The following is a 25,280-nucleotide window of genomic DNA, read 5'->3' on the forward strand; positions in this document are numbered from 1 at the left end:
ATCACCAATCAGGTAGCGAGAGTTGCAATCACAAGGCAGGTAAATGGAAAGGCTGGTACTGACATATGGTGTTCTGCTTTTCCTTAATTGTGCTTGTAATATAAAACAGAAAAATCTGAGTTTTCGTTTTTGCTGAGAGTGTGTGCTATAACTTAATTACTTGTCATCAAAGCTCCTTGAAATGTTGAAAGGAAGGTGTGAGATGAGTAGACAGGACTGTTAATGCTGTTTGTAAACCCATGGATGTTTTCCTAATGAGATTCTCTTTCATGTATTAGAAGGTGGATAAGAGGATGGTGGTCATGCTGTTCGAAATGCTAATCAGTTGGACTGCAAAGGTGTCTGTCAAAGCAAATAAGATAAGAAAACAACATTAAAAACAGTTTGCATTTCATTTGAGACAAAATCTTCTCCTAGGCTGTGCCCACCAGTGGGCCTAAATTTTTAAAACCTATTCACAGATGGAAGAGATGAGGTTGCACACTTGTATTAACAGATTGCTATGCCACTGAGCTAGAAAGAGATATAGCCAGAGTGTGAAAAAGGTTCATGCTTGGACTACAGCTCCAAGAAACCTCGGCTGATTCTGGCAGTGGGATTTTTAGTCCAGTAAGGATCAGGTAGCAAGTGTGGGGAAGGACATTGCTCTGCCTTTGACCCTGAAGTTACATTGGGGGGGGGGGGTTGTAGAAAGTCAAAATATAAATCTATATTCTGAGTTTGTGTCCACCTAACCTGTTTTGGTAGTTTTTTCTCCACCTTCTTAAAAGAAAGCAGACTAACCACTGATCAACAAGACATCATATGCTGTGAATGGGCAGAGCCTGGAGAATTACTTATATCTCCAAGAAACAGTGCCACACTGGTCAGGGGATTCCAGGGGTCACAGTCCAAAAAAGTAACTTTTCTGTCTGCACCCATGTTCAAGCTGGAGATTACAGTTTCAGCACTTTCTGTAGCGCTGCATCTGTCCCCAGTTCCATCAGTTTCTGTCTCTGAGCCTTTCTGGCCTTCGAAAGTGCCCATCAGTCTTCTGTGGCAGATCATTTACTTGTAGCAAAAGCACCTCATTCAGCCTTCCTGACTGCTTATCTCAGCATAGTCCTGCCAAGGTGTCTCTGAGCTTGGTGATCTTCCCCATACTTTAAAGAGAACAGGAAAAGCAATTGCATTGAGATTTTTGGCTGTGCCCTGGCCTGACTCTGCAAGTTGTTTTTTTTTAACTTTGGATGACTGCCCAAGCCAATGGAAGGACTATGGATTCGAAGGTGCATTTTTCATGTGTTTGACCTTGCTGACAATGGACTTAAGCTTGGTTCCCCCATCCGTCATCTATGAGGCTGAGCCAACAACAGAGTGGTAGAACTGTCTGGGTTTCAGAATCCTAAAATAGGGAGGCAAGGGTTTGTCAGACAGCTCTGAGTCAACCACATAATCTTGTTCCATCAACAATGGCTGTTTGTAAACCCAACTTTGTACCCAAGTTGCTGAAAAGCTTCCTTAGCAAATGCAGCTGGTGTGGGTATGATTTTTTGCTAAGGGTTCCACAAATGTAACCAGATGTGACCTACCAATGTGATGATGCTCTGTGGAATAGGTGCAAATGTTCACTCTAGATGCTTTGCCTCTTTCCAGACATTCTAGATTGGTGGTTCTGAACCAGGGATGCTCCAGATATTATTCTGGTCTGCGCTAACAAAACAGGCAGTACTTCACCCTGAATCCTACTCACCATTTTGCTATTTTGAGGAAGGTTTGGACCTACCTGGCTTTTTAAAGCCTGGGATAGAGCTTCTTCAAAACAGGAAGAGACCACCCAGTCACATCCTATTTAGAAATAAGGTCCCTCTTGGGCTGGAGTGGGTGATCATGGTGCAAATAACTTCTCCTCAAGGCTTGGGGACACACTCATTTTTTCAGGTTTCTCACAGGGAATAGTGTGCCCCATCCTTGGCAGTTTCCTATTCCTGGTCTAAGCATGGGAAACCTAGCTTAATAGCTGATCTTTGGCTGATCAATTTCTTGGTTTAATTGCCTTTACAAGGTTTTTGTGAGGATAACATGGGAGAAGAGGTGAATCGTATGTCATACCTTAGCTCTTTGAAGGAAAGGCAAAAAAAATTAAATGGAAACATTTCATAGGAATACAAGGATTTGCCTTACATTGAATCAAACTACTGGTTATTCTGTCTTGGTACCTGTATAATCTATGCTGATTGGTAGCGGCTTCCCAGCATCTCAGGAACAGACCTTTTCAATTGCATAAAATTTTCCATTTGACCAGAGATACCAGTGATTAAACCTGGGACCTTCTGTGTGCTGAGTTACAGAACTATGATCCATTTAATGCACAGAGAGCAATACATGAAAAAGCTATACAATAAAACTACAAATGATGTCCCATCTGTAACTACCATGAGGTTAAGAGACAACATGGTTGGATGGAAGTAGTACTTCTATCTGGTTTTCACATACACCACTCTCATGCTTTAGTTTCAGAATGTTTCAATAGTCATTATTAGATATTAGATAATTAGATATTAGAGTAATGGATCAAGTATAGATAATGACTGGCTTTTGTTACAGGAACATCATTTTCAAAATGCTTGAGACTTTTCTCGTGACTTCTTTCTGCTCAGACTCCTACTCAAACCGACACTAATAAATTTGCTAATCTAAGATTTATGTAAGCGCCTTTGTTATATTTGACTACCTACTGCCTTGACTGTAATTGTATAGACTCTAAGTATTCTAAAAATCACTGAGGATGGTTGAACAGCATGCATCATTTCCCTTTTTATCCAACTAATTTCACACAAAAACCAGGCCACTTTTATTGTAGAACCATTTAAAGATGACTGCTGTGATCTTGTAGACTGTAAGCTTTATTAGATTCAGACATTAGACTAGTCAAATCAATTTTTAATTGATCAATTCATGAAGACACTTTTAAACTGCTGCTTGAAACTTTTCACTGGGTCTTTGTTGCAAGCCTGTTTATTCTCCTCTAAGGAATACTTGCAGGGTACCCAAATCTAGATGTATAACTATTGGGAGATGAGTAGATCAGAGAAACTGCCAGAATCTCCTAACCAGCATGAGACCTCTCCAAGCTCTGGACTAGACACACTAGTCTAAATCATGTTAGTATCAACTGGAGCAGATTCATTGTATCACTTGGACTTACCTACATTTTGACTCACAATTTAACAATTGGTTCAGGTTGTCTGCTATAGTTGGGATTATCCAATAGGATTTAGCCCTATATGAGCACAATATAGCTTGATTTATCCAAATATTTGTTGCTCTGTCTTTATACAAATTTTCACATGCCCCAGAGATGCTGTAGAGAGGAAGACAAGTGTGATGCCGCTTTCCCATTCAAAACCCCTCTTAATTAGGTCACAAAGTCTCCAAGAATTTGTTTCATGAGTGCTTGGGCAGTGTTTAACTTATTATATTCTGTTTCCTAGTGCATAAAACCAGTATGCCGACTTTAACTTTAGCTAGGAAAACAGATCTTTTGCTTCATCTATTCCCACTGTTTATTCTGACAAGATGGTTGTAATCATCACTGACATAATGAATGGTTGCTTTAGAACTGATTAGTAGACAGCTTAATACTAGATTTCCTTGGGTTTTTATGGATTGTTTTGAGACTTACTTAAGAAAGAAGTTAACGTATTTGCACATTTCATTGTATTGCGGCATTGGAAACAATATGATCAGAGCTGGTACCAGTAGCCATCATTACTGGATAACTCTTGAAGCCCATACCTTAAAAGGGTCCACTGACAACCTCAACAACCATTGTGTCCTACTCCTTTGTGATCTTCCTTTTCCATATTCAGCTGACCTTTCTGAGCAAGAAACGGATAGGTTCACACCAGGACATTTTGTTGCCTGAGGTAGAACAGTAAATAGCATCCATCACCTGTCCAATTCATAGAATCATAGAATCATAGAATCATAGAATCATAGAGTTGGAAGAGACCACTAGGGCCATCCAGTCCAACCCCCTGCCATGCAGGAAATCCAAATCAAAGCATCCCTGACAGATGGCCATCCAGCCTCTGTTTAAAGACCTCCAAGGAAGGAGACTCTATCACCCTCCAAGGGAGTGCATTCCACTGTCGAACAGCCCTTACTGTCAGGAAGTTCCTCCTAATGTTGAGGTGGAATCTCTTTTCCTGTAGCTTGCATCCATTGTTCCGGGTTCTGTTCTCTGGAGCAGAAGAAAACAAGCTTGTTCCCTCCTCAATATGACATCCCTTCAAATATTTAAATAGCTCTATCATATCACCTCTTAACCTTCTTTTCTCCAGGCTAAACATCCCCAGCTCCCTAAGTCGTTCCTCATAGGACATGGTTTCCAGACCCTTCACCATTTTTGTCGCCCTCCTTTGGACATGCTCCAGTTTCTCAATGTCCTTTCTGAATTGTGGCGCCCAGAACTGGACACAATATTCTAGGTGGGGCCTGACCAAAGCAGAATACAGTGGCACTATTACTTCTCTTGATCTAGACACTATACTTTTATTGATGCAGCTTAAAATTGCATTGGCCTTTTTAGCTGCCGCATCACACTGTTGCCTCATGTTCAACTTGTGGTCTGCTTGGACTCCTAGATCCCTTTCACACGTAGTTTCATTCAGCCAGGTGTCACCCATCCTATATTTGTGCATTTTATTTTTCCACCCTAAGTGCAATACCTTACATTTCTCCGTGTTGAATTTCATTTTGTTAGCTGTGGCCCAGCTTTCTAGTCTATTCAGGTCATTTTGAATCTTGATCCTGTCCTCTGGGGTATTAGCTATTCCTCCTAATTTGGTGTCATCTGCAAATTTGATAAGTAACAAATTTGATAATTCAAAATGCAAAGTACCCAAATTATCAAGGCATATGAACCAGCACTTCTCCTCATCCCTGGCAATAAAAACACAAGAAGAATCAGTTCAGTCACAAACTACTTATTGCCTCCTCATTATACCAAAAATCTGTTAGCTGAGGTAAGTACCTCACTCTGCCTCGTGAGTTCAGCAACTCTGGGGAAAGAGCAACCATCTCCATTTGCTTTGTCCTTTCACCTTGGGCAGTGGTGCCAGCTGGAGCTTGCAAAAGCTTGGAGAGGTATACAGACAGTGCTAGTTCATGGTTTTCATGAACTGAAGGAATCTATCCTAGGAGTTGAACTCTCTCCCCAAAATAGGTTCAGCACTATGGATAGTTCCTTCAACATTCACATTAAAACCCAGAGTAAATTTAATAGTCAGTGCACTGACGTGGAAGCTTTCATTGGTTCAACTCTCAGCCGTGAGACTCAAGGCTTACAAAGTACACATGATACAAAAGTTAAAATATAATTGGGGGAACATCAGTAACTGTTGGAAGGAGGGAAATGAACAGCCAAGGAGTAGAGAATCACAGAAGAAGGCACACTACACTATTTTGCTGCAGCTCCCACATGTTCTTCCATATTTTCAATTCATTAATTCCAAGTTTCCATAGATTTCAAGGAACCTTATGTGGATTTATTCACCTGATTAGGAGTGCATGAACACCTGTGCATTGTAGAGGATTTTAGAACATGATCTACCCAGTGATTCTCAACCTTTCCCACAGCATGGCTATGATCAGACTTCTGGAAGCCCAAGTCCAAAACATCTGGAAGACCAAATGTTGGAAACCACTGAAAACTTTCCTAGAGATTGAAGGGCAAGGGGAGTAATGGCAGCTAAGTGGTTTTCAGGAAAGTCCAGCTAACTTTCCAACATTTGGAAATGTTGTGAAAGGCTGGGCACCCCACATTAACCAAGGAGGGCTTTACCTTCAAAAAATATTGCCCCAAATGCCTCTGGGGTATCAGGCACTTGCCAAAAATCACTGTTATTTCCTTGGGCCACAGGCTCCTCCTCTCTGAACATGTGAGAAGTGATATTAGCAAGAAGGACAACAAATGTTTCCTTGTCCAGTCTTTGTGGTCAAGGATGTGATTTGGCTCTAGTGAGTGGACACAGGCAAACAGGCAACAGTGAGGGTGTTTAGAATGAGGGGGAGGCCCATTGTGGGCCCGCAAAGGCCCCTCCAACCTGGAGCCAACATTACAGTCCGTCCTCGCCTTACGCGGGGGATCCGTTCCGGATCCCTCCGCGTAAGGCGAATTCCGCTTATGCTCGAGCCCCATTGGAAACAATGGGGCTCGTGCGCGGCGGCACGGGCACACGCGGGACGCAACGGGCGCGTGCGCCCATTCAATTGAATGGGACGCGCCGCCCCTTCCGCCCCGCACGTGCGCCGCGGCTTGAACGCGTACGCTCAAGTCCGTGTATGGCGCGTCCACGTATGGCGCGGGCGCACTGTACTATGAAGAACAATAGCTGGGACTGGGACTTGTCTGTATATCTGTTTTATTGGACTGTTGTTACCTGCCTAGATCCCGGAAGGCGGGATATAAATAAATATTCTATTTATTTATTTAGGACTTATTCTGTATTTTAAAGGATATTAATCAATACACCACCAAATGTCTGCAGCTGCAGGGAGTGAGGTCTATGGCATGTTGTGGGAGAGCAATTAGCCACTTGGACTTGCCTAAGTTGCTCTCTCTTGCTATAATGTACATTTTGTTGTTGTGTGTCTTCACGTCATTTCCAACTTACGGATGGCGAACCTATCATGGGATTTTCTTGGCAAGTTTCTTCAAAGGGTGTTTGCCATTGCTACCCTCTGAGGTTGACGGAGTAAGATTTGCCCAAGATCTCCCAGTGGGTTTCATGACAGAATTGGGAATCAATTCTGGTTTCTAGAGTCATATTTCATAGTGCGTTTAAATGGTTGAGCTGCGATTTGAACCCTGTTCTCCAAATCATAGTCCAGTGATCAAACAATAATGTATATGCATGTAGCTTATACCAGTCTACTTCAGTTTGATGCTGTCCAGTATAGTCTCAATATTTTCCATTTTCTTACAGCAGCCTGCCCAAGTTGTGATCCTTCATTTATGGAAAGCACTAGGTTGCAGGAAACTAGCTTGCATAGACAAAACAATTTAGATCTCATGTAAGACCTTTTACCAGATATCCATAGTGCAGGGTTTTAAAAATGCCATTACAGTCTATTCTCTACCCCACCCCCATTTCATTCTTGAGAAACTGTAACACTGCTCCTTCTTTTTAAATTTCTTTTTTTAAAGTAAAAACATGACTTGCTGTTTTATTTTGGGGGCTCACATCTGTTGAAATATTGAAGTGCAGAAAATTGGGATGCAGCTGCAAAAAGCCATTTTTTGCATGCTAACCACACTTCAGGACTGATGTGTTTAAAATTATAGGTCATGAAAACCACTCTTTTCTGTTTAAAATCTGCCTTCCCTTCTCTTTGTGAATGAGGTCCTTGCACTGTATTTAGAGAGCTGTTTTGGAGGCCCATGAAATAATTTAAACAAATTAAAATACAATAAAAGTGAAAGCTTGTTACTGCAAAGGCCCAATTGCCCACTAAATTTAGGGTAGTGAGATGGGAAACCTGTTTAAAGACCTTCCTTGGAGGTCTTTAAACAGAGGCTGGATGGCCATCTGTCAGGGATGCTTTGATTTGGATTTCCTGCATGGCAGGGGGTTGGACTGGATGGCCCTAGTGGTCTCTTCCAACTCTACGATTCTATGATTCTGTGATTCCATGATTCTATGAAAAAGCACTTGGCACAGAAGGGTTGCGATATTAAAATGCTATGTGTTGAATGGACACTGTGCCGTCTCGGCTACTTTCTACATTGCAAGCCTGCTGGCTTGGACTATTTGATTTTACATTTTTGTATAGCACCTTGACACTGTAGGCAGTTTATAAATACTCAATATACCCCACTAAATATACCCCAGCAGCCCAGTATTGTGTTGTGCCATGACAACCTCCCTGGTTTTGCAGTCCCAGAAGACAAGCATTGGATCTAAGTCAAGTGAAATCTTACATCAACATCTACACTAAAGTCTTATGTTATACAGTCGGCCCTTCTTATACACGGATTTTTTATACATGGATTCAAGCATACACGGTTTGAAAATGTTCAAAAAAAGCATAAATTTCAAAGATCAAACCTTGATCTTCCATTTTTTTATAAGGGGCACCATTTTGCTATGTCCTTATCTTTAATGACATTATCTTGAGCATCCATGGATTTTGTTATCCATGGAGGATCTTGGAACCAAACCCCAGCGTATAACAAGGGTCCACTGTAACAGTATTCAGACTAGATTAAGAGATGCTGAGTCCCTAAACCAGGGGTAGGCAACCTTTTTGAGCCGGGGGCCGGGTTGCTGTCCCTCAGACAACTGGCGGGCTGAAGCCAAAAAATAAATAATTAAATAATTTTTTAAAATTTGAATAAATAAATAAACCAGGACAAATGTAGGACAACATTTTCAAATAGTGGACACTTTTTTTAAAAAAGTGGACACACAAAAAATTTGCTGATTTTTTAAAAAATGTTAATATAAATGCATGTTTCTGAGGCGTCTATAGACAATTCTCCCCCTTGCCCCTGCGAGAGGCCAAAGACCCCGGTGGCAATCGGCGGCAGGACCGGGCTGGGGCCGGTCCCAAGGCCTCGCCGGGCCGCATCCAGCCCACGGGCCGCAGGTTGCCTACCCCTGCCCTAAACTGTCATATTTTAGAGGCCCAAATGCTTCTAACCTCCCAAAGAGGATAGGTATTTGGGTTTTTAAATTAGAAACCTCTTATAATCTAAGCCCCTAAACTGTGGTTTATTTAACGTGTGTAAATCCAGCATTGAAAACATTAACATAATGTTTTACCATGATTTTAGGCTGAAAAAGATAGAAAGGAATTCTGTAGCACCTTGGAGCCTAATTGAGAGAAAGAAGTTTGTACCGTAAGCGTTCATAGACTCAGTTGCATCAGAAATAATGCAGTTTGACACCTCTGTAACAGCCATGCCTCAATGCTACAGAATTCTGGAATTTGTAGATTTGTGTGATACTTAGCTTTCTCTGGCAGAGCGCTCTGGTTCCACAACAAAATACAAATACCAGGATTCCATAGCATAATAATAATAATAATAATAATAATAATAATAATAGGATTTATTTATATACTGCCCAATCACTGGGAATCCGAGCAGTTTACAACAGAGGGGATAATAGACGGTTCCCTGCCCTCAGGCTTACAATCTAAAAGACACGACACAAAAGGAGAAGGGAATGGTGAGGGGTGAGGGGTTCAAGTTCAGCATTCTTCTCTCCCTCTGAGGCCTGAACCAAGGCAGATGGACCGGAGGGAGGGCTCTTCTTCTTCCAGGCAGGCCTGGTGGAGCTGGCAGCTACCGTGGCAGCTAAAGTAGTATCATGCTGCATTATTTCTGTAGTGCAGATGCAGCCTCAATGTACTTCATGAGGTATATCTAATGTAGGAGACTTATTCTATGAAAGTTTGTGGTACAAATTGCTTTGTATAATTTGGCTCAAAGGTGCTACAGTTTAACAAGGTTATGGATTTGAATACTATCTTAATTGTAGGCAGATATTTCGGCAATTTAGGATACAAATGTTAGTTAGAAAGGATATGTTATGTTGTGGTTTTTTTTTTTTGAGGGGGGGCAGGCAAATGAACACGAACATATTACCCCCATAGCATTGATGTGTAATGTACTTCGTAATTTCTTTAGAAACTAAGCTTTACACTTGCATGCTGAAATATAGAGAAAAACATATATTTTTGGCTTTTCCTTTTCTCTTCATAAGGGTCCAAAACACACTGCAGAAATATTCCAGTTTGAAACTGTTTTAACTGCATTGGCTCAGTAGTAGGGAATTCTGGGAACTGTAGATTTGTGAGACATTGAGCCTTGGACTGCTTTTACTACCCTGGCTCAGTGCTAGGGAATACTGGCAATTGTAGTTTATTGTGGCACCAGAGTGCTTTGACAGAGAAGGCTAAATGTCCCACAGAATTACAGTTCCCAGAATTCCCAGCATTGATCCAGGGCAGTTAAAGCAATCTGAAACTGGATTATTTCTGCAGTGTGTTTCAGACTTTAGGAAAAGAAGTCATTCTTCAGTGAACTTAATCCCTATAGCAGTATTGGGAATCATGTGGCCTTCCAAATGTTCTTGGACTGCAGCTCTCAGTATTCTTCATCACTGACCATGTGGAATAAAACTGATGGGAGATAAAGTCCAAAAGATTTGGAGCCCTTAATAATTTCTACCCCAGTTTATGTAGACATGGTATGAGTGGCCAAAGGGTGGGCAGCTGTGAAGGGCTGGGGGCTCCACATTAGCCCAAGAAGGGCTTTGCCTTAAAAAAAATATTGCCCCAAATGCCTCTGGGGAGCATGGGGGCCTTTTCACCATGTTTTGGGTTTGAAAAAAATAACTCTCCTGGGTCTAAATTGGCCCATGGGGCCTGTAGAATGTGTATTGGGGGGGGGGGCGCACCTCATGTCCTTAGAGTACATTCCAAAACAAAAATGTTTTTTGAAATTCAATTTGTTGCCTGCTTTACTTTATTGAACCCTTTCCTGTATTGTTATGTATTATTTATCCAATGAAAACCTTGGATTTATCACTTGCTCTCTGTTAAAAAACAATAGTGTGATAGCATTCTCTAGCAATATACTATACATCCCAGAATTCTGTAAGTTGGGGGCAGGCCACTTAAAGTGATGTCAAACTCCTATAACTGTGTAGTGTAAATACCATCTTAAATTTTGAAGTCCATTGCATTTTTATTTTCTGAGAAATAAGACATGTCATTTTAAAAATGTTGAATGTAGACAGTAGGAATGTTGCCAATTATCTGGCTGTACTGTATTGCAAATAGCAAGGCTTAAGATGTTTCTCTGCTTCAGCCCATACAACATCCAAGCTTTAGTTCCAACGCTGCCATCCAAGCCTGTTGCCTGAATTATTTAATCTCATTGCTCTATTTAAAAAAAAATGTGGTGGCATCAAGAGTATGCAAACCTTTTGAGCTACATGGGCATACAAGTAATTTGAATGGGCAGTTTAGAAAAAACTGTGTATCCTTTCATGCAATCAAAGCTAGCCTGATGAAGGCTACTTCCTGAAGAAGAAATACATTTTGAAGCATTGTTTTTCTTTTTCCCCCTCTCTAAATAAAATCCTTTTTTTCTCCAAAGGAACTGCAGGGCTGACTAAATGAAAACAAAAATGCAACCCTCTAGACAGATATTTAATCATAAATTCCTAACATGCATCATTTCCAGACAGAGGATAAATAGAAAGTAACAGACCTTAAAGCCTGACCAACTGCAGAATGGCAGGGCTGGGTGAATCATAGGAGAGTCATAGAATCCTAGACCACAAGGGCCATTCAATCCAAGCCGCTGCCATTCAGGGAGAAAACGTTGTGAAAAGATAGCTGGGAAAAGATGTCAAGGAGAGTGGGGCAGTCCAAGAGAACCAGTCACTAACATACCTTGGAAGTACCAGTTACAAATAACTAGTTGCTTCCAATTAGTGACAGTATTTTTCCAATAGAATGACACTGCATTACAGTTGTAAACACTTAAAATAAACGGTTGCTTTTAAATAATTGTACTGAAATAACAACTAACTACTCTTTGGGCCTTGAAGCAATAACTGTAACTGTTTATTTTTTAAATGAATTTTGTAAGCTCTGGATTCGGTGCCTAACAGCTCATACTGAGGATCTGGTCTATAACAGAGGCATTTTTAAGATTGTTAAATATCTGCTTGTAGATTTGTACTATATCAGCAAGGCTCAGCTACTTCCATCTATTTAACAATATTTTATTTGAAGACTCAGTTTAATTCTTTAATATATAATTGATCAAATGTAGATTTGTACTTGTATCTGGAGCTAGCATTTGCAAATGTATAGGATCTGATGAAGCCTTAGGCCTCAATCCAATTGCTAAGCTTAAGTAGAGTAGACATATTAATGGGATGAACATAAGTGTGGATATACCATATTTACATTGAGTCAGTGGGTTGGGTGGCCCTTGTGGTCTCTTCCGTGATTCTATAATTTAACAACAGGCCTAAATCCTATTGTTAGTCCAGACTGAAGAAGAGCCATTGAATCAGTTGGATTTACCTATGTGTTGACCATTCAACACTTATTCAGTGGGTCAGTTGTGGTTAATTGGAAGTGGCATTTCATCACTTCCAGCTGTCCTCTTAGCCCAAATGAAGACTGTTTCAGGGTTCTCCTTCACACATGAAAGGTCTAATCTGAACTTTTCATTGGCAGAGTCCAGAAGTTATTGTGAGAAGCCTCCTCCAATGGCCAGATATGATCCCATAAGTCACACAATTCCCATCCTGTATTATATCTTTGTTAGTTGTGGCTTGGACACATTTCCTCCCATGCCCCAAAGGCTGCATTACTGGATCCATAGGATTCTTCCAAACAGGATGAAAAGGAGCATCTGAATTAATGGTGCAATCCCCAAATATGTTTTAATCCATGAGCAATTAGGATATTTTTGCCACCATACTTTGTGTTGCTGTAATGAAAAATTAAATATTAATGTTCCTTTTAAAAAGTAAAAGGATATGTAGTTAATTTAAGCAAATTCCCAACATTTGTTTATGTTTATGACACAGACAGGGAGTAATTAGGACAGTGTAAACAGTGTAAATAAAGCATGACTGCAAAGAGTGAAAACTGAATTCCTGACTGGCACTGCTATTTACACACCATTTCTAAAGGTCAATCTCTTGCTTTTTCTTTCCATATCCTGATAAAAACTACCATACATTCCTTTGCCAATTTTTTTTTAAAAAACAAACTCATTGCTTAAAATCTACCTATCTGCCTAGCATTTAACAAGGTGGGAAGCTACAGTATCTTCTGTTTTGCAAAGTTCTGGATTTTTCTATGGCAGAGGCGAGAGCTTTGGTTAGACCAAACGCTAAATTGGCTTCTAACTGGGATGCAGTCAGTGGGTGGGCTTGCTTCCCCCTGAAGATGGACCACTGCTCTAAAGAACATGAGCCCTCCTCTGTCTGTGAGGCACATGTTGTCACATATGTATTGATTAGTGATGTATTCACATCTTTTACTCCAAGTCTCTATCTTCCAGTCTCAACTCAAGTATCATTATTATTATTATTATTAACCTTTATTTATAAAGCGCTGTAAATTTACACAGCGCTGTACATACAATCTTTTTAATTGAACGGTTCCCTGCCCTCAGGCTTACAATCTAAAAAGACACGACACAAAGGGAGTGGTGGTGGGGAAGGGGCCTCTCTAGTAGGATAATACATATAAAATACATAGCAAAACAGGAAATGATTAAATAAAACAGGCAACAAGAGAACTTCAAATAGCAAGTGACAATTATGCAATGCCTGGGAACCCTGCCCTGAACAGGATGGTCTTCAACTCCGTTTTGAAGCTGGTTAAAGAAGTGATGGCTCTTGCTTGTGGGGGAAGAAGGTTCCAGGAGTGAGGGGCAGCGAGTGAAAAGGGGCGAATCCGGGATGGGGCAGAGGGAATCCTGGGCTGAGACAGCAGACCTTGACTACCAGAACGGAGGGCCCTGGTGGGAAGGTGAGGAGAAAGACGGTCTGATAAGTAGGGAGGGGCCAGTCCATGGAGTCCTTGCAAGATAATTTCAAGTCAAGTGGCAAGTCTGGGAGCCAACTTTAACAGAAAGAAAAAAAAGGAGGTTGGGTATGGGTGTTTTTGTGTGCCTTCAAGTCATTTCCAACTTATGACAACCCTAAGACAACACTATTATGGGGTTTTCTTGTCAAGATTTGTTCAGAATATGTTTGTCCTTGCCTGCCTCTGAGTCTGATTTGCCCAAGGTCATCCAGTGGTTTTCCATGGCTGAACTGCCATTTCAACCCTGGTCTCCATTCATAATTCAGTGTTCAAACTGCTACACCGGATTGACTCTAGGGTACTGAACCTATATTGGGGATAGGGTTCAGCCCCTTGAATAGCTCCTTTATATTTCAGACAAATCCTGGGTAAATTTGCCATCTCACTGACATGCAACACACTGTTGCCACTCAATTTAACGGTTTATCCCATTAAGAATATATGAGTTGAATTGTCACTAGACTTCAATATTGCTCTTTTCTAAATCTTGTGATGCAGTTATCCAAACACGCAGGCAAAACTAGCAGATTAGAAAAAAAATCTTTAGAAAAATGCATATATTAGTAATGTGAGGTTTTTTTTATCATTATTGTTGTTATTATGTAGCTTCGTCATTTCTGATTTATGACAACCCTAAGGTGAACCGATTGTAGGATTTTCTTTACAAATTTGTTCATGAGGGGTTTGCTGTTAACTTCCCCTGAGGCCAAGAGAGTGTGACTTATCCAAGGCCACCCAGTGGATTTTCATGGCTGAGCTGAGGTTTGAACCCTTATCTTCTGAAGTCCTAGTCCAACACACAAATCACTATATTATGCTGGCTCACCTATATATAAATCATAATAAAACACAGAAGCACATTGCTCTAAATCTATTTGTTAGTCCCAAGTAGAGTAGACCCATTAAATCAATGGAACTTACGTAAGCCTTGAGTTATTAAGTTCCATTGATTCAATGAATCTTCTCAAGCCAGAACTAATAATTGGTTTTGAGTCATTTTATTAGAAGAAATAGCATGCACATGTAGAAGAAAAGGCATACAAATTTCTGTGGAGAGATTTTTTTAAAAAAGCAAGCTGATGCAGAAATAGGATGAAGTTAAGGTTAGAGAACCTGAGTAAAACTATAACAGATTTGTCCATCTGTATTGAACAAAAGCCAACTTAGTATCACAACTAGATAAGCCCAATGAGTACCAGGAGTGTAGATCAATATTTACAATAAAGGCCCTACCAAGCAGCAAATAGGGCTGTCGATATAACTGCACTGGTGAATCTATCTTGAAGCAGGTGAAAGGGACAAGAATTTCCTTTGGAAGTCACCATTCTATTGTTACAGAACCACCGAAAAGCTTTTGTGAGAAAAAGAAGCCAACTTTAAACAGTACAATGCCATATATAACTTAGAAGCTGGTCAGATTCCTATATAAAAAGTCTTCTGTTGCTAAGGAATGAGTTTCTTGTTATCTAAGCATCTATCCTTGTCCAGTGTGCAAATAATAGCATAGTAACTGTATTTGCTTTTTGTGGAAAGTTTTCCTGGGTGAGGGATCTTTCACAAGGAATGAGGATAGGCTTGGGTGTGACCTTTTAGCAGAACCTGAGAATAACCAGTTGTGGAATATTGTGCAACAGTGTCCTGCACAAAACAGTGCTTGCTTGCAACAAAACTTTAGTGTTACAAAAAGAGATTAGCCAGATGCTAGAACCATACGCTTTATTTTATGTGTTGTTTTTGTTATTCAGGAAGAAGTGAATAAAACTCTTCTATGGCACTGATTTTTTAAAAAACAAAACTAGATCCTGTGCCTTCAAGTCATTTCTGACTTCTGGTGAATCAATCATGGCACTTTCTTGGCATGATTTGTTTAAGGCAGATTTACCTTTGCCATCCGTTGAGTCTGAGAGAATGTGACTTGGCCAAGAGCATCCAGTAGGTTTCTATGGTCCAAAGGGGGAAACTATTATTTTTAAAAAATATTAAGCAACTTAGTTTATTTTAATATGTAATTAAAACTACATATTTTAAAAATAAAAAATGTTACTGTTGAAGAATAGTGTTGAAGAGATGATCTGTGGGCTCCTGGGAATTGCAAATTTATCTCTTTAATATGCTGTACAGTCATCCCTCCATTTTCGCAGACATTGTATCTGCGGTCTCAGTGCTTTGCGGACTGCAAACAGGTAGGGTTAAAATGGCACGTGCAAGAGTGTGCAGCCATTCAAGCTGATGGGGCTTGAATATTTGCGAATTTACATTTTCTTGGGAGGGGATCTGGAATGGAACCCCCCCCCCCACACACACACAAAAATGGAGGGATTACTGTAGTCTACAGGGCTTTATTCTGTATGAGGTCTTCAGGAATACCACATCATGTGGAACATCATTGTATTTTTCATTTTTCATTTTTAAAAACCTGTAGGAGGCAAACTCATCACCCCAGTGATGTTGCTTCAGGCTCCATTAGCGTAGGCTGAGTTGCTTAGTTTTTTATCCACTAAATATTCCACCAAATGGGTATTATAAGATTACTATCACAACTATGTTTGGCTTTCCATATAGCCACTTGTTTTTTGTCAACTGCCTTCAAGTCAAGTTCAACCTATGGCAATCCTATGAATGAGAGACCTTCAAATCACCCTGTCATCAACCACCTTGCATTATTGTCTTTTCTAGTGAGTCTTTTCTTTTCATGATATGCCCTGAATATGACAACCTCAGTTTAGTCATCTTTGACTAAAGACTTTGACTTCTAGAGATAGTTAGGGCCTGGTTTGCCCTAGGACCTATATATTGGTCTGTTTAGCATTCCATGGTAGTCACAGAACTCTTCTCCAACAATCCATGTAAAATGAGTTGATTTTCTTTCTATCAGCTTTCTTTACTCTCTAGTTCTCACAACCATACATAGAAATAGGAAATACAGCTTTCAATATGGGTGGGTTGCTAAAATAGATAAAGCACAACCTAAGAAAGTTGTCTCTTTAAGACAGTGGTGGGCAACGGTAATCCTCCAGATGTTGTTGGCCTGCAGCTCCCAGCATCCTGCATCACTACCTTGTACTAGTCACAGGTGAAGGCATTTGAAAGCCACCAGCATCTCACACTGGTTTAAGCGCAAAGTATATAAGAAACAGTAATAGTTGTATTTCACATTCTATGTTTCTGGTCCTGAAAATTTTTATACACTGAAATATACCTAGGCCAGCTTCTATTCTCCTGGCACTCTCTGCATGTTTGAAACTACAACTTTCATCACTCCCAGTCATCATGGTCAGTGATGGTGAGAGTGGCCAACCAAAATATCTGGAGGATATCACATTAGAGACAGTCGATGGCCTTAGAGACCTTATCCCATGCGTGACAGATCGTAATGCTGATCCTGTCATCCTGTCATTGAATTGGCATTGCATTAACGTGAACTCCCATTAATACAAAATGCCAGGCAATGCCACTTCAATGATGGGACAATGACAGGATCAGCACGACACCATTTAAAAGTTTTCCATGCCATTGCTGTCAGTTGTGCTTTCTTGATGGTATAATGTCCGGATAAGTGCTATGTCATCTGAAAGTCATCTGCAATCATAGGGGAAGGACAGAACAGGGACAGGAGAAGGACAGGACAATGATGTCCCGCCCCGTGTGATAATCTCCATAGGTATTTGGATTTAATGAGTGAGTTCTAGATGTTTGTATAGGTCTTGAATAAAAGAATTTTTTCTTTGTTTATTTGACTGACCTGAAAGTATAGAAACTCTGACACAGCATGCAAAGTTGCTTTGGAAATGTGACTGTGTTTGTTCTTGTGATGTTGTTAAGACTGTAACTCAAGTTTTACTCTGATTTTTTTAGCTGGGCCTGACACAACACCAAACCAGAGATTGGTAATATTACTCTTTTGGTTCACAGCATCTCCATCTGGATTGGGGCTGGCTGGTAGATTCCGGATGGCGGATGGCTGGTAGGGAGGTGTAGGCTTTGTGGTTGTTGTTTTTTTGAAAGCCCTGTACCAAACTATGATTGGGTTTTACAAGGAGCAAGCAGTGAGGAATGCTGGTATCACACCACCTATGCCTCTGATCCTGTTTTGATGTGACCAAAGTTTATTGTTTCATCAAAACAGCCAAAGGGTGGCTTGCACTTTCTGTGAAAATGAGAATTGGAAACTAGGGCCCGGTACCGACCACCCAAAAAGGACGGTCTGACGGTGTCTGGTTTTGCTCCGAGGGGAAGCTGCAGCCTCCAGACCGTGGGACTTCCCTGCGGAGCAAAAAGAACCCCCCAAAAGCGGGTTCTTCTTGCCGCGCCATAATGATGCCACAGTGCACCAATGGTGCACTCGTGATGTCATTATGGTGCTGCGATGTGCAGACGCTAGGCATCTGGCACGTCAAAATGGCGGTGCCCATCTGAACAGGGTGCTGCCATTTTGACGCACAGAAGACATGCTAGGGTTGTGGGGCATCATAAGAGATGCCCTGAGACAACCCTAGCATGTCGCCAGATGTACTGTGGCACCAGTCTGTACCGGGCCCAGGTTTGATACTGAGTTTCCAGTCTTAGTTTGCTGGCTTGTCAGAAGTAATAACTTACGTTTTGCCTCAAACCAGGTTTTCTGGTTTCTGTTAAAGAAGTAAAGCCTAGGAACACATCTACTTCATTAACTGAGATATACCTGTATGGTCATTTAAAATATCTGTCCATGCTGTTAATGTGAAATGTGTGTTTCTCTGACTGCATCTGCACTGCAGAAATAATGCAGTGCGACACTGTTTTAATTGCCATGGCTTAATGCTGTGGAATCCTGGGATTTGTAGTTTGTTATGGCACCAGAGCTCTCTGACAGAGAAAGCTAAATATCTCACAAAACTTCAATTTCCAAGATTCCATAGTATTGCACCATGTTAAAGCAGTGTCAAATTGCGTTATCTCGGCAGTGCAGATGCAGCTTCTGAATGATGTTAACACCTCCTATTATCTGTTTTCATTGGCTATGCTAGCTACATATGATGTAGTCCAAAATCATGTGGTGGACCTAAACCCCTGATTTGCTACTGAACACATGTTTAACGGTTCAGTATTTTAAGCACTTGCTCCATTGAGCTTGTTTGACTAAAAGCTCTCAGAAGATAATTAAAAATGCAGCCCACAGTAATATGCAATCATTTAAATGGCAAAGAAAAATCAAAACATTGAGTGGTCTTGTTTATTGAAACTGCTGAAGATACCACCCAGCTGTGGTGTCTTTCTTTGCTTAGAGGGAAAAACCACATGTTCCTTCAGCAGATAATTACTTTTTAAATGTTTGAGTTAGATGAAGAGGCAGACATTTAGTTTTGTTCTGAGACGCTCCCCCTCTCCATGTCCTATCTTCCTTCTGCAGAGGTGTTTTGCAGTTTTCATATAGATTTTACTGTGATAAGCATTACATATGACCTAGTTTGTTTAAATACTATGTCATTCACTTATCAAGCACAATTCAGAGCACTGATACTAACCTTTAAAGCTTTTAAACAGCTTGGGGTCTGTCTCCCCCTGCACAATAGTGCCCAGCTGTTATGATAATAATCATAGTGGTCTCAAGGCTTTTTGCTTTCTAAGGGAGATTGTTCAGTCAAGATACTATGATAATATGATAGCCCTATTTAAATATTTGAAGGGATGTCATATTGAGGAGGGAGCAAGCTTGTTTTCTGCTGCTCCAGAGACTAGGACCCGGAGCAATGGATACAAGCTGCAGGAAAAGAGATTCCACCTCAACATTAGGAGGAATTTCCTGACAGTAAGGGCTGTTCGACAGTGGAACACACTTCCTAGGAGTGTAGTGGAGTCTCCCTCCTTGGAGGTCTTCAAACGGAGGCTGGATGGCCATCTGTCGGGGATGCTTTGATCTGGATTTCCTGCATGGCAGGGGGTTGGACTGGATGGCCCTTGTGGTCTCTTCCAACTCTATGATTCTATGATTCATATATTCTAGGGTGGTCCAATCATATTGGCTTCTGGGGCAGAAAATCTCACAAGCACTTCTCTTGTTCCCAGGCAGTTTAGCAGCAGCAGTGGAAGAAATAACAACAACAACAACAACAACAACAACAACAATAATATCTTACCATGATATCTAGTGAAGTACCTGCCTCTGCACCAGAGGCTATGAGATGGTGGACACAGGGACGTAGCCAGGATTTTAGGAAGGGGGGGGGGGTTCCAGACTAAGTGCCACCATTATAATTGGGCTTGGGTGTGGCGGCGCAGCAGCACGCACCATTCATTGGCTACGTCCCTGGTGGACAGCAAGAAGATATTGAAGGAGAGACATATGAAAACCACAATGTACATTAAATCTTGCAATTGTTCAGTATGATTTGGATAGAGGTTACTGTCTCATCGATAGTGGTGTATCACTCAGATTGTCTTCTGTATATGGAATAGGGAAGGTTGCCATTTTCTCTCTTTTATTTACACATGAGTAATTTACCTTTTTAATCTACTACTGAGCAAAATATCTTGGGCTCATCCTGAATGATAGCCAACATCTTGAGACATTTCTTTTACCAAAGTATGCTAAGGTAGTTCCTTTCCCAGTAGTAAAACTGGTCCTCCCCAGCTGGTTTATACTTGTCCTCCATCCTATGCTACACTTTTCCTCCCTATGCTGCTTCTTTGGCAGCCCTGAAGTGAAGAGGACATCAGATTAGGTGGAAAGTGAGCCTGCCTGGAAAGGTCATTCTAATTCTGGGATGTAACTCCTTGAAGATACTCTTTGCTGTACTGACCCAACCGACCTGACTTTACCGTTAAGTAGGTCAATGACCAAGATAATAAATACTCCTCCTTTTCCCCCCAATGAAAATGGGAGATGCTGAAATGTGATTGGGAAGAGAGGAGAGACAGCTAGATTGGCAAAGGGAGAAGTACTCTGGGAATTTATTTGAAGAACAGAATATGCATTCCTGCAATAAATAATATACACAGAGGCATGTTAGTTCAACTCCAGATATTCTGCCATGAAGACACCTGGAGTGGTTAGAGCCATTAAAATGATTCGGAGGGTGGGAATAATACGGTCTCCCAAGTTTACTGAACTAGAAGCCTCTAAGGCTCTTATAAGATAAGGCTAAAAATCTCATCTGTGTGTGTGTGTGTGCGCGCGTGAGCGTGTGCAAATTCAGTAGTAACAAATAAATAATGAACAGTATGCTGCTCTTATATAATACCTCTTTCTGCCTAATGACAGGGCCATCCTTGGATCATAACATTGTGCCAGTAAGAAACCAATGCTTATAAAATTCCATTAAATGTATTTTTGAAACTCGTAAAGAGCCCAAAGGCTGTCTGATCATTTCTTAAAGTTAAATTCTTTTTTGTCAGGTGAGAGATATCTCAGAAATCTAGTGTCATTATTTTTGAATTACTGTATATACTCATGTATAAGTCTAGAAATTTTAGTCAAAAAATTGACCCCAAAAACCTAGGTCGACTTATCCACGGGTCGATGTAAATTCTATATTTTAACTATTATTAAAAAAGGAACCATCTCCTGGTGAAAGGCAAGAGAGCAGTTTGCCCTGGAAGCACTGACCTCCCTCTATTCTCTCTTCCATCCAGCCTTTAGTGTGAGCCAAAACAGTTATGCTTGCCATAATTTTGTAGGTTCTTTGGCATTGTTTTCCTTTGCTTCATCATTTAGATCCATTGTTGCATGTCCCAAAGTTTCACCTTCGACTTATCCAAGGGTCATATGAAAATCCTGAATTTTGCCCCCTAAACCTGCCCTCGACTTATACATGAGGTCGACTTATAGTTGAGTATATACGGTACTTATTGAATTACTTGAATTATGCATTGAAAATAATCTCAAGTTTGGAGCACATCACTCATTTTCCGTTTTATTTCTTGTCAGTAATACGTAGAAATCCATTTGGAATGGACATCTGCTGTCGGAAGGGGTCACGAAGCCCCCTGCAGGAGCTCTACAACCCAACCCAGGTGAGCCTCTTCATGCTGCTGTAACAACCATACATACAAATCACGCAGGCTGCTCCATCCTTTTTTTTTTCCCCTGAAGGATTTCCTACTTCATAATACAGTGTATTAAAACAACAGAAAGGCTTTGCATTTCCCTTGCAAAATGATGTTGCCTATCTGAAAGCACCAGTGAATTCTTATCTTCCCTGGAGAAGGAAATACAGAAGAGATAACAAGTATGCACATAATATATCTTAGTCTTTTAATGCTTTTTTTCTTTCAGGATGTTATTTGCAAACAACATCCTCATCACTGAAATACTGCAAATGCAAGAAGCTCAGGGAAACCATAATGGCTCCCAACTGTAACTAGAATTAGAAACATACTTTTTGGATTATAATTCGCAGGATCCTCCAGACTGCAAGCCAGTCGATGGGGGATTCTGGGAGGTTTAGTCCAAAAAAGTAACAGGACCAAGTTATGATTAAAATGTTGACATACTTGTCCACATAGAATTCACACACTTCTTAATTTACTGAACAAGTAGTTTCTACCATGTACCAGCCATCTCCTTTCTGCTATATCTTTAAAGGAGAAACGTGGATATGACACATATGTCTTCCCTTCAAGCAGTACAGAAAATACAAAGTTAGCACTCTGAGAAACTTGTCTTTTTGTTAACATGTAAAGAATATGGATGAACACTGATCATTTGAGTTGTTTAGGCATAAAATGTTATTTTTAGGGTTTAGACAACATGTCACTTCAAGCATTCACACATTCATCTCAGATAATGTCCTTAGATCACCAAGAGTATTACTTAGAGGCGGGTTAGTAGGAAGCCCATGCTCTGCAGATGGGATTGAATGCTAATTTCCATCAGCACTAAACTGTCTGAAAAGTGAGGAGGCATGTTGGGAGTAGTATGTCAGCAGAAAAAGGTTTCCTACCCCTGACCCAGAAGAAAAGAAAGCATCCAAGTGGGTAACATTTTCATATTGCTTTGTGTGGGTGCTATTCAAAATTGGTTATGCTGGATAGCTATGAGATATAAGTGCTACCTTGACTATTACTTTCCATATTTTCTTGTTGGTGGCCAGTGATAGCACAGACGTACGTTGCTAATTCATGATACATGTTGAGTCTCCCTTACCCAAAATGCTTGGAAACAGAAGTGTATTAGTCGAAGGCTTTCATGGCCGGCATCCATAGATTTTGTGGATTTTTTGGGCTATGTGGCGATGTTCTAGCAGAGTTTCTTCCTGACGTTTTGCCAACATCTGTGGCTGGCATCTTCAGAGAATGTTTGCCTGGAAAGGACTTGGCTATATATATTGTGTGATCTGGAAAGGCAGGAGCGAATTGCATGTGTATTGTTGGTTGCTAATGGCAGTCCTCAGGGTGTGAGGGTCTGCACAAGAGGACTAATGTCTGTTTGATTAGTGCTCATTGTCTGCTGGGAAACCCCTGACCCTGGGAGATTTCTCATTTGTATTTGTCTTTATCTTGCTATCAGGATGCACAGGGAAGCCATTGAAATCCACAAACACCTGGACAATTTCAACAGGAAAGAGGAATCCCTTAAAGTAAACAAGGTTTGGCTACCAGTCCTGAAAGATAGCAAGATAAAGACAAATGCAAATGAGAAATCTCCCAGGGTCAGGGGTTTCCCAGGAGACAATGAGCACTAATCAAACAGACATTAGTCCTCTTGTGCAGACCCTCACACCCTGAGGACTGCCATTAGCAACTAACAGTACACATGCAAATCACTCCTGCCTTTCCAGATCACACAATATAGATAGCCAAGTCCTTTCCAGGCAAACATTCTCTGAAGATGCCCAGCCACAGGAAGAAACTCTGCTAGAACATGGCCACATAGCCCAAAAAACCAACAAAAAACTATAGAAGTGTATTAGATTACAGATTATTATTATTATGTATTTTGAAATGCCTATATGTGTATATACTGTATATATATGATGAGATATCCTGGAGAAGGGACCCCAAGTCTAAACAAGTTTAACTGTTTTACATACACCTTATACATATATCCCAAAGGTAAGGTTATATAACACTTTTAATAATTTTGTGCATGAAATAAAGTGTGAGTACAATGAACTATCTAAAAAATAAAGGGGTCACTATCTTAGCCACAGATAAAAAACAGTTTTGGCTTTGGGAATATTTTGGAGTTCTGGATAAGGGAGACTCAGCCTGTAATGAGATTATGATCATCATGCTAAGTATATCAACTGAATATAGGTAGTGTTTTGTATATATGATAGAGCAATAATGGTAGTTAGAACAAGCATAATAATATTTGTGTTCAAATGGTGAATCCAGAATACATGTCTGCTTGATTAGTTCTACCTCAGCATGATGAAACATATTTGCAGGATGTTTCCAAGTATCAGCATCTGAATCTCATTTCCTTATGTTCCAGCGAGCTTCTGTTTGATGGCATACTGTTGGTACACTAATCTGGACATAGCAGCACTTCCTGTTAGCAATGGAGGGAAAATACTGCCACTGGGAAGGAAAAAATACTAGCCCAACTATTAAACATATTTATTAAGGTTTAACAGCTGCCTGTTATATATTTATTCTATAATGAATCACATTTTGTGAAACTCGGCCAGCTATTAAAGGAAGTGACTCGTAATAAATCTCACTCATTAGATTTAACAAGGCACTAAATGATTCAAATCTGACTTGATTATGGAAAGAATCACTGCAAGGCTTGCAAACCAAGTTCCCCTGAGTGATTCCCATCCCCCCCCCCCAGAAAGGACCAATGACAGGTGAAAGATGTGTATTAGCCATGATACGGGAATGTCAGTGCTTTTTCTGTTCAGTATGATTTTGTTACGATTCTGCCACTTGAAGAAAATGGGAGAAGGTTTCTGAAGAATGCTACCTTGACATGAGTGAGTTGGGCTGTTTTGCTAACTGGAAATTGTGCATAAAACTTTCAGCAGAAAGAAAGTGAGCCTGCCAAGAAGGGGAAATAATAAAATTTCAAAATGCTTGTAGGGAATGAGTGCCGAGAAAAGCAAGCTCTAACCTCTCTGACTTATCGCCTCTAGAGTTTGCTAGGAAACATTCAAGTATGTGCTTGCTACTTTTCTGTTCCCATTTCCACAGGTCATGGAATAAGATAAGACCATACAAAAGCATGAAAGGGGCCTTAATTCTAGCATCTTTTCAGGCATGGTGTTTGTAAAGATTTCCTGCCCTTGTATGTATGAACTCTTCTGTAAAGATTTCCTGCCCTTGTATGTATGAACTCTTCTCGGAGCTGTACAGTTTCCTCTGCATTCTCTTCCTTTTCTAGATATGTCTTGACAAGGTATTCTGCATTAGGATTCTTTCCACATCTTCCTCTTGGAGGGAGCCAAGTAGAGTCAATGTTTGAATAAAGCCAGAGTTTCTCACAGCCACTGTTGAACTAAGCGGATGACGTTTTTCACACATAAAGAATGTCCATCAGTACACTGGCATCTTCTGTTCATAACGCATTAAAGGCAAAGCAAGAGGTGGGGAGCTGGGGAGAGGGAAAGAAAGTCAGCCTTTTGGGCAGCGTTTGTAGGGCCTTGGCATGGCAGTATTCCCTTAGACGCTATACTGTTGACATTCACAGTTCATTTCAGAGGAGTGAAAATAGCCAGGGAACACTGGGTGGAGGAGAGAGG

The 25,280-nt window shown here is 40.7% G+C and overlaps 1 protein-coding gene across 3 annotated transcripts in view; it reads left to right on the plus strand.

Annotated features, from left to right (window-relative positions):
• Positions 1 to 25,280, plus strand: part of CHST11 (carbohydrate sulfotransferase 11) — a 241,179-nt gene that overhangs the window by 85,070 nt on the left and 130,829 nt on the right. For 2 of the 3 annotated variants that reach the window (XM_089528016.1, XM_089528017.1), the window contains exon 2: positions 21,521 to 21,606. In XM_089528016.1, coding sequence (XP_089384142.1) covers positions 21,521 to 21,606 — 86 coding nt within the window. Of the gene's footprint in view, positions 1 to 21,520; positions 21,607 to 25,280 lie in introns of those variants that run through there. The other variant, XM_089528018.1, reaches the window with a different exon arrangement.

The sequence above is a fragment of the Sceloporus occidentalis genome, unplaced genomic scaffold (assembly GCF_023333645.1).
Source record: "Sceloporus occidentalis isolate IW3139 unplaced genomic scaffold, rSceOcc1.0.p SCAF_5, whole genome shotgun sequence".
NCBI lineage: Eukaryota > Metazoa > Chordata > Lepidosauria > Squamata > Phrynosomatidae > Sceloporus > Sceloporus occidentalis.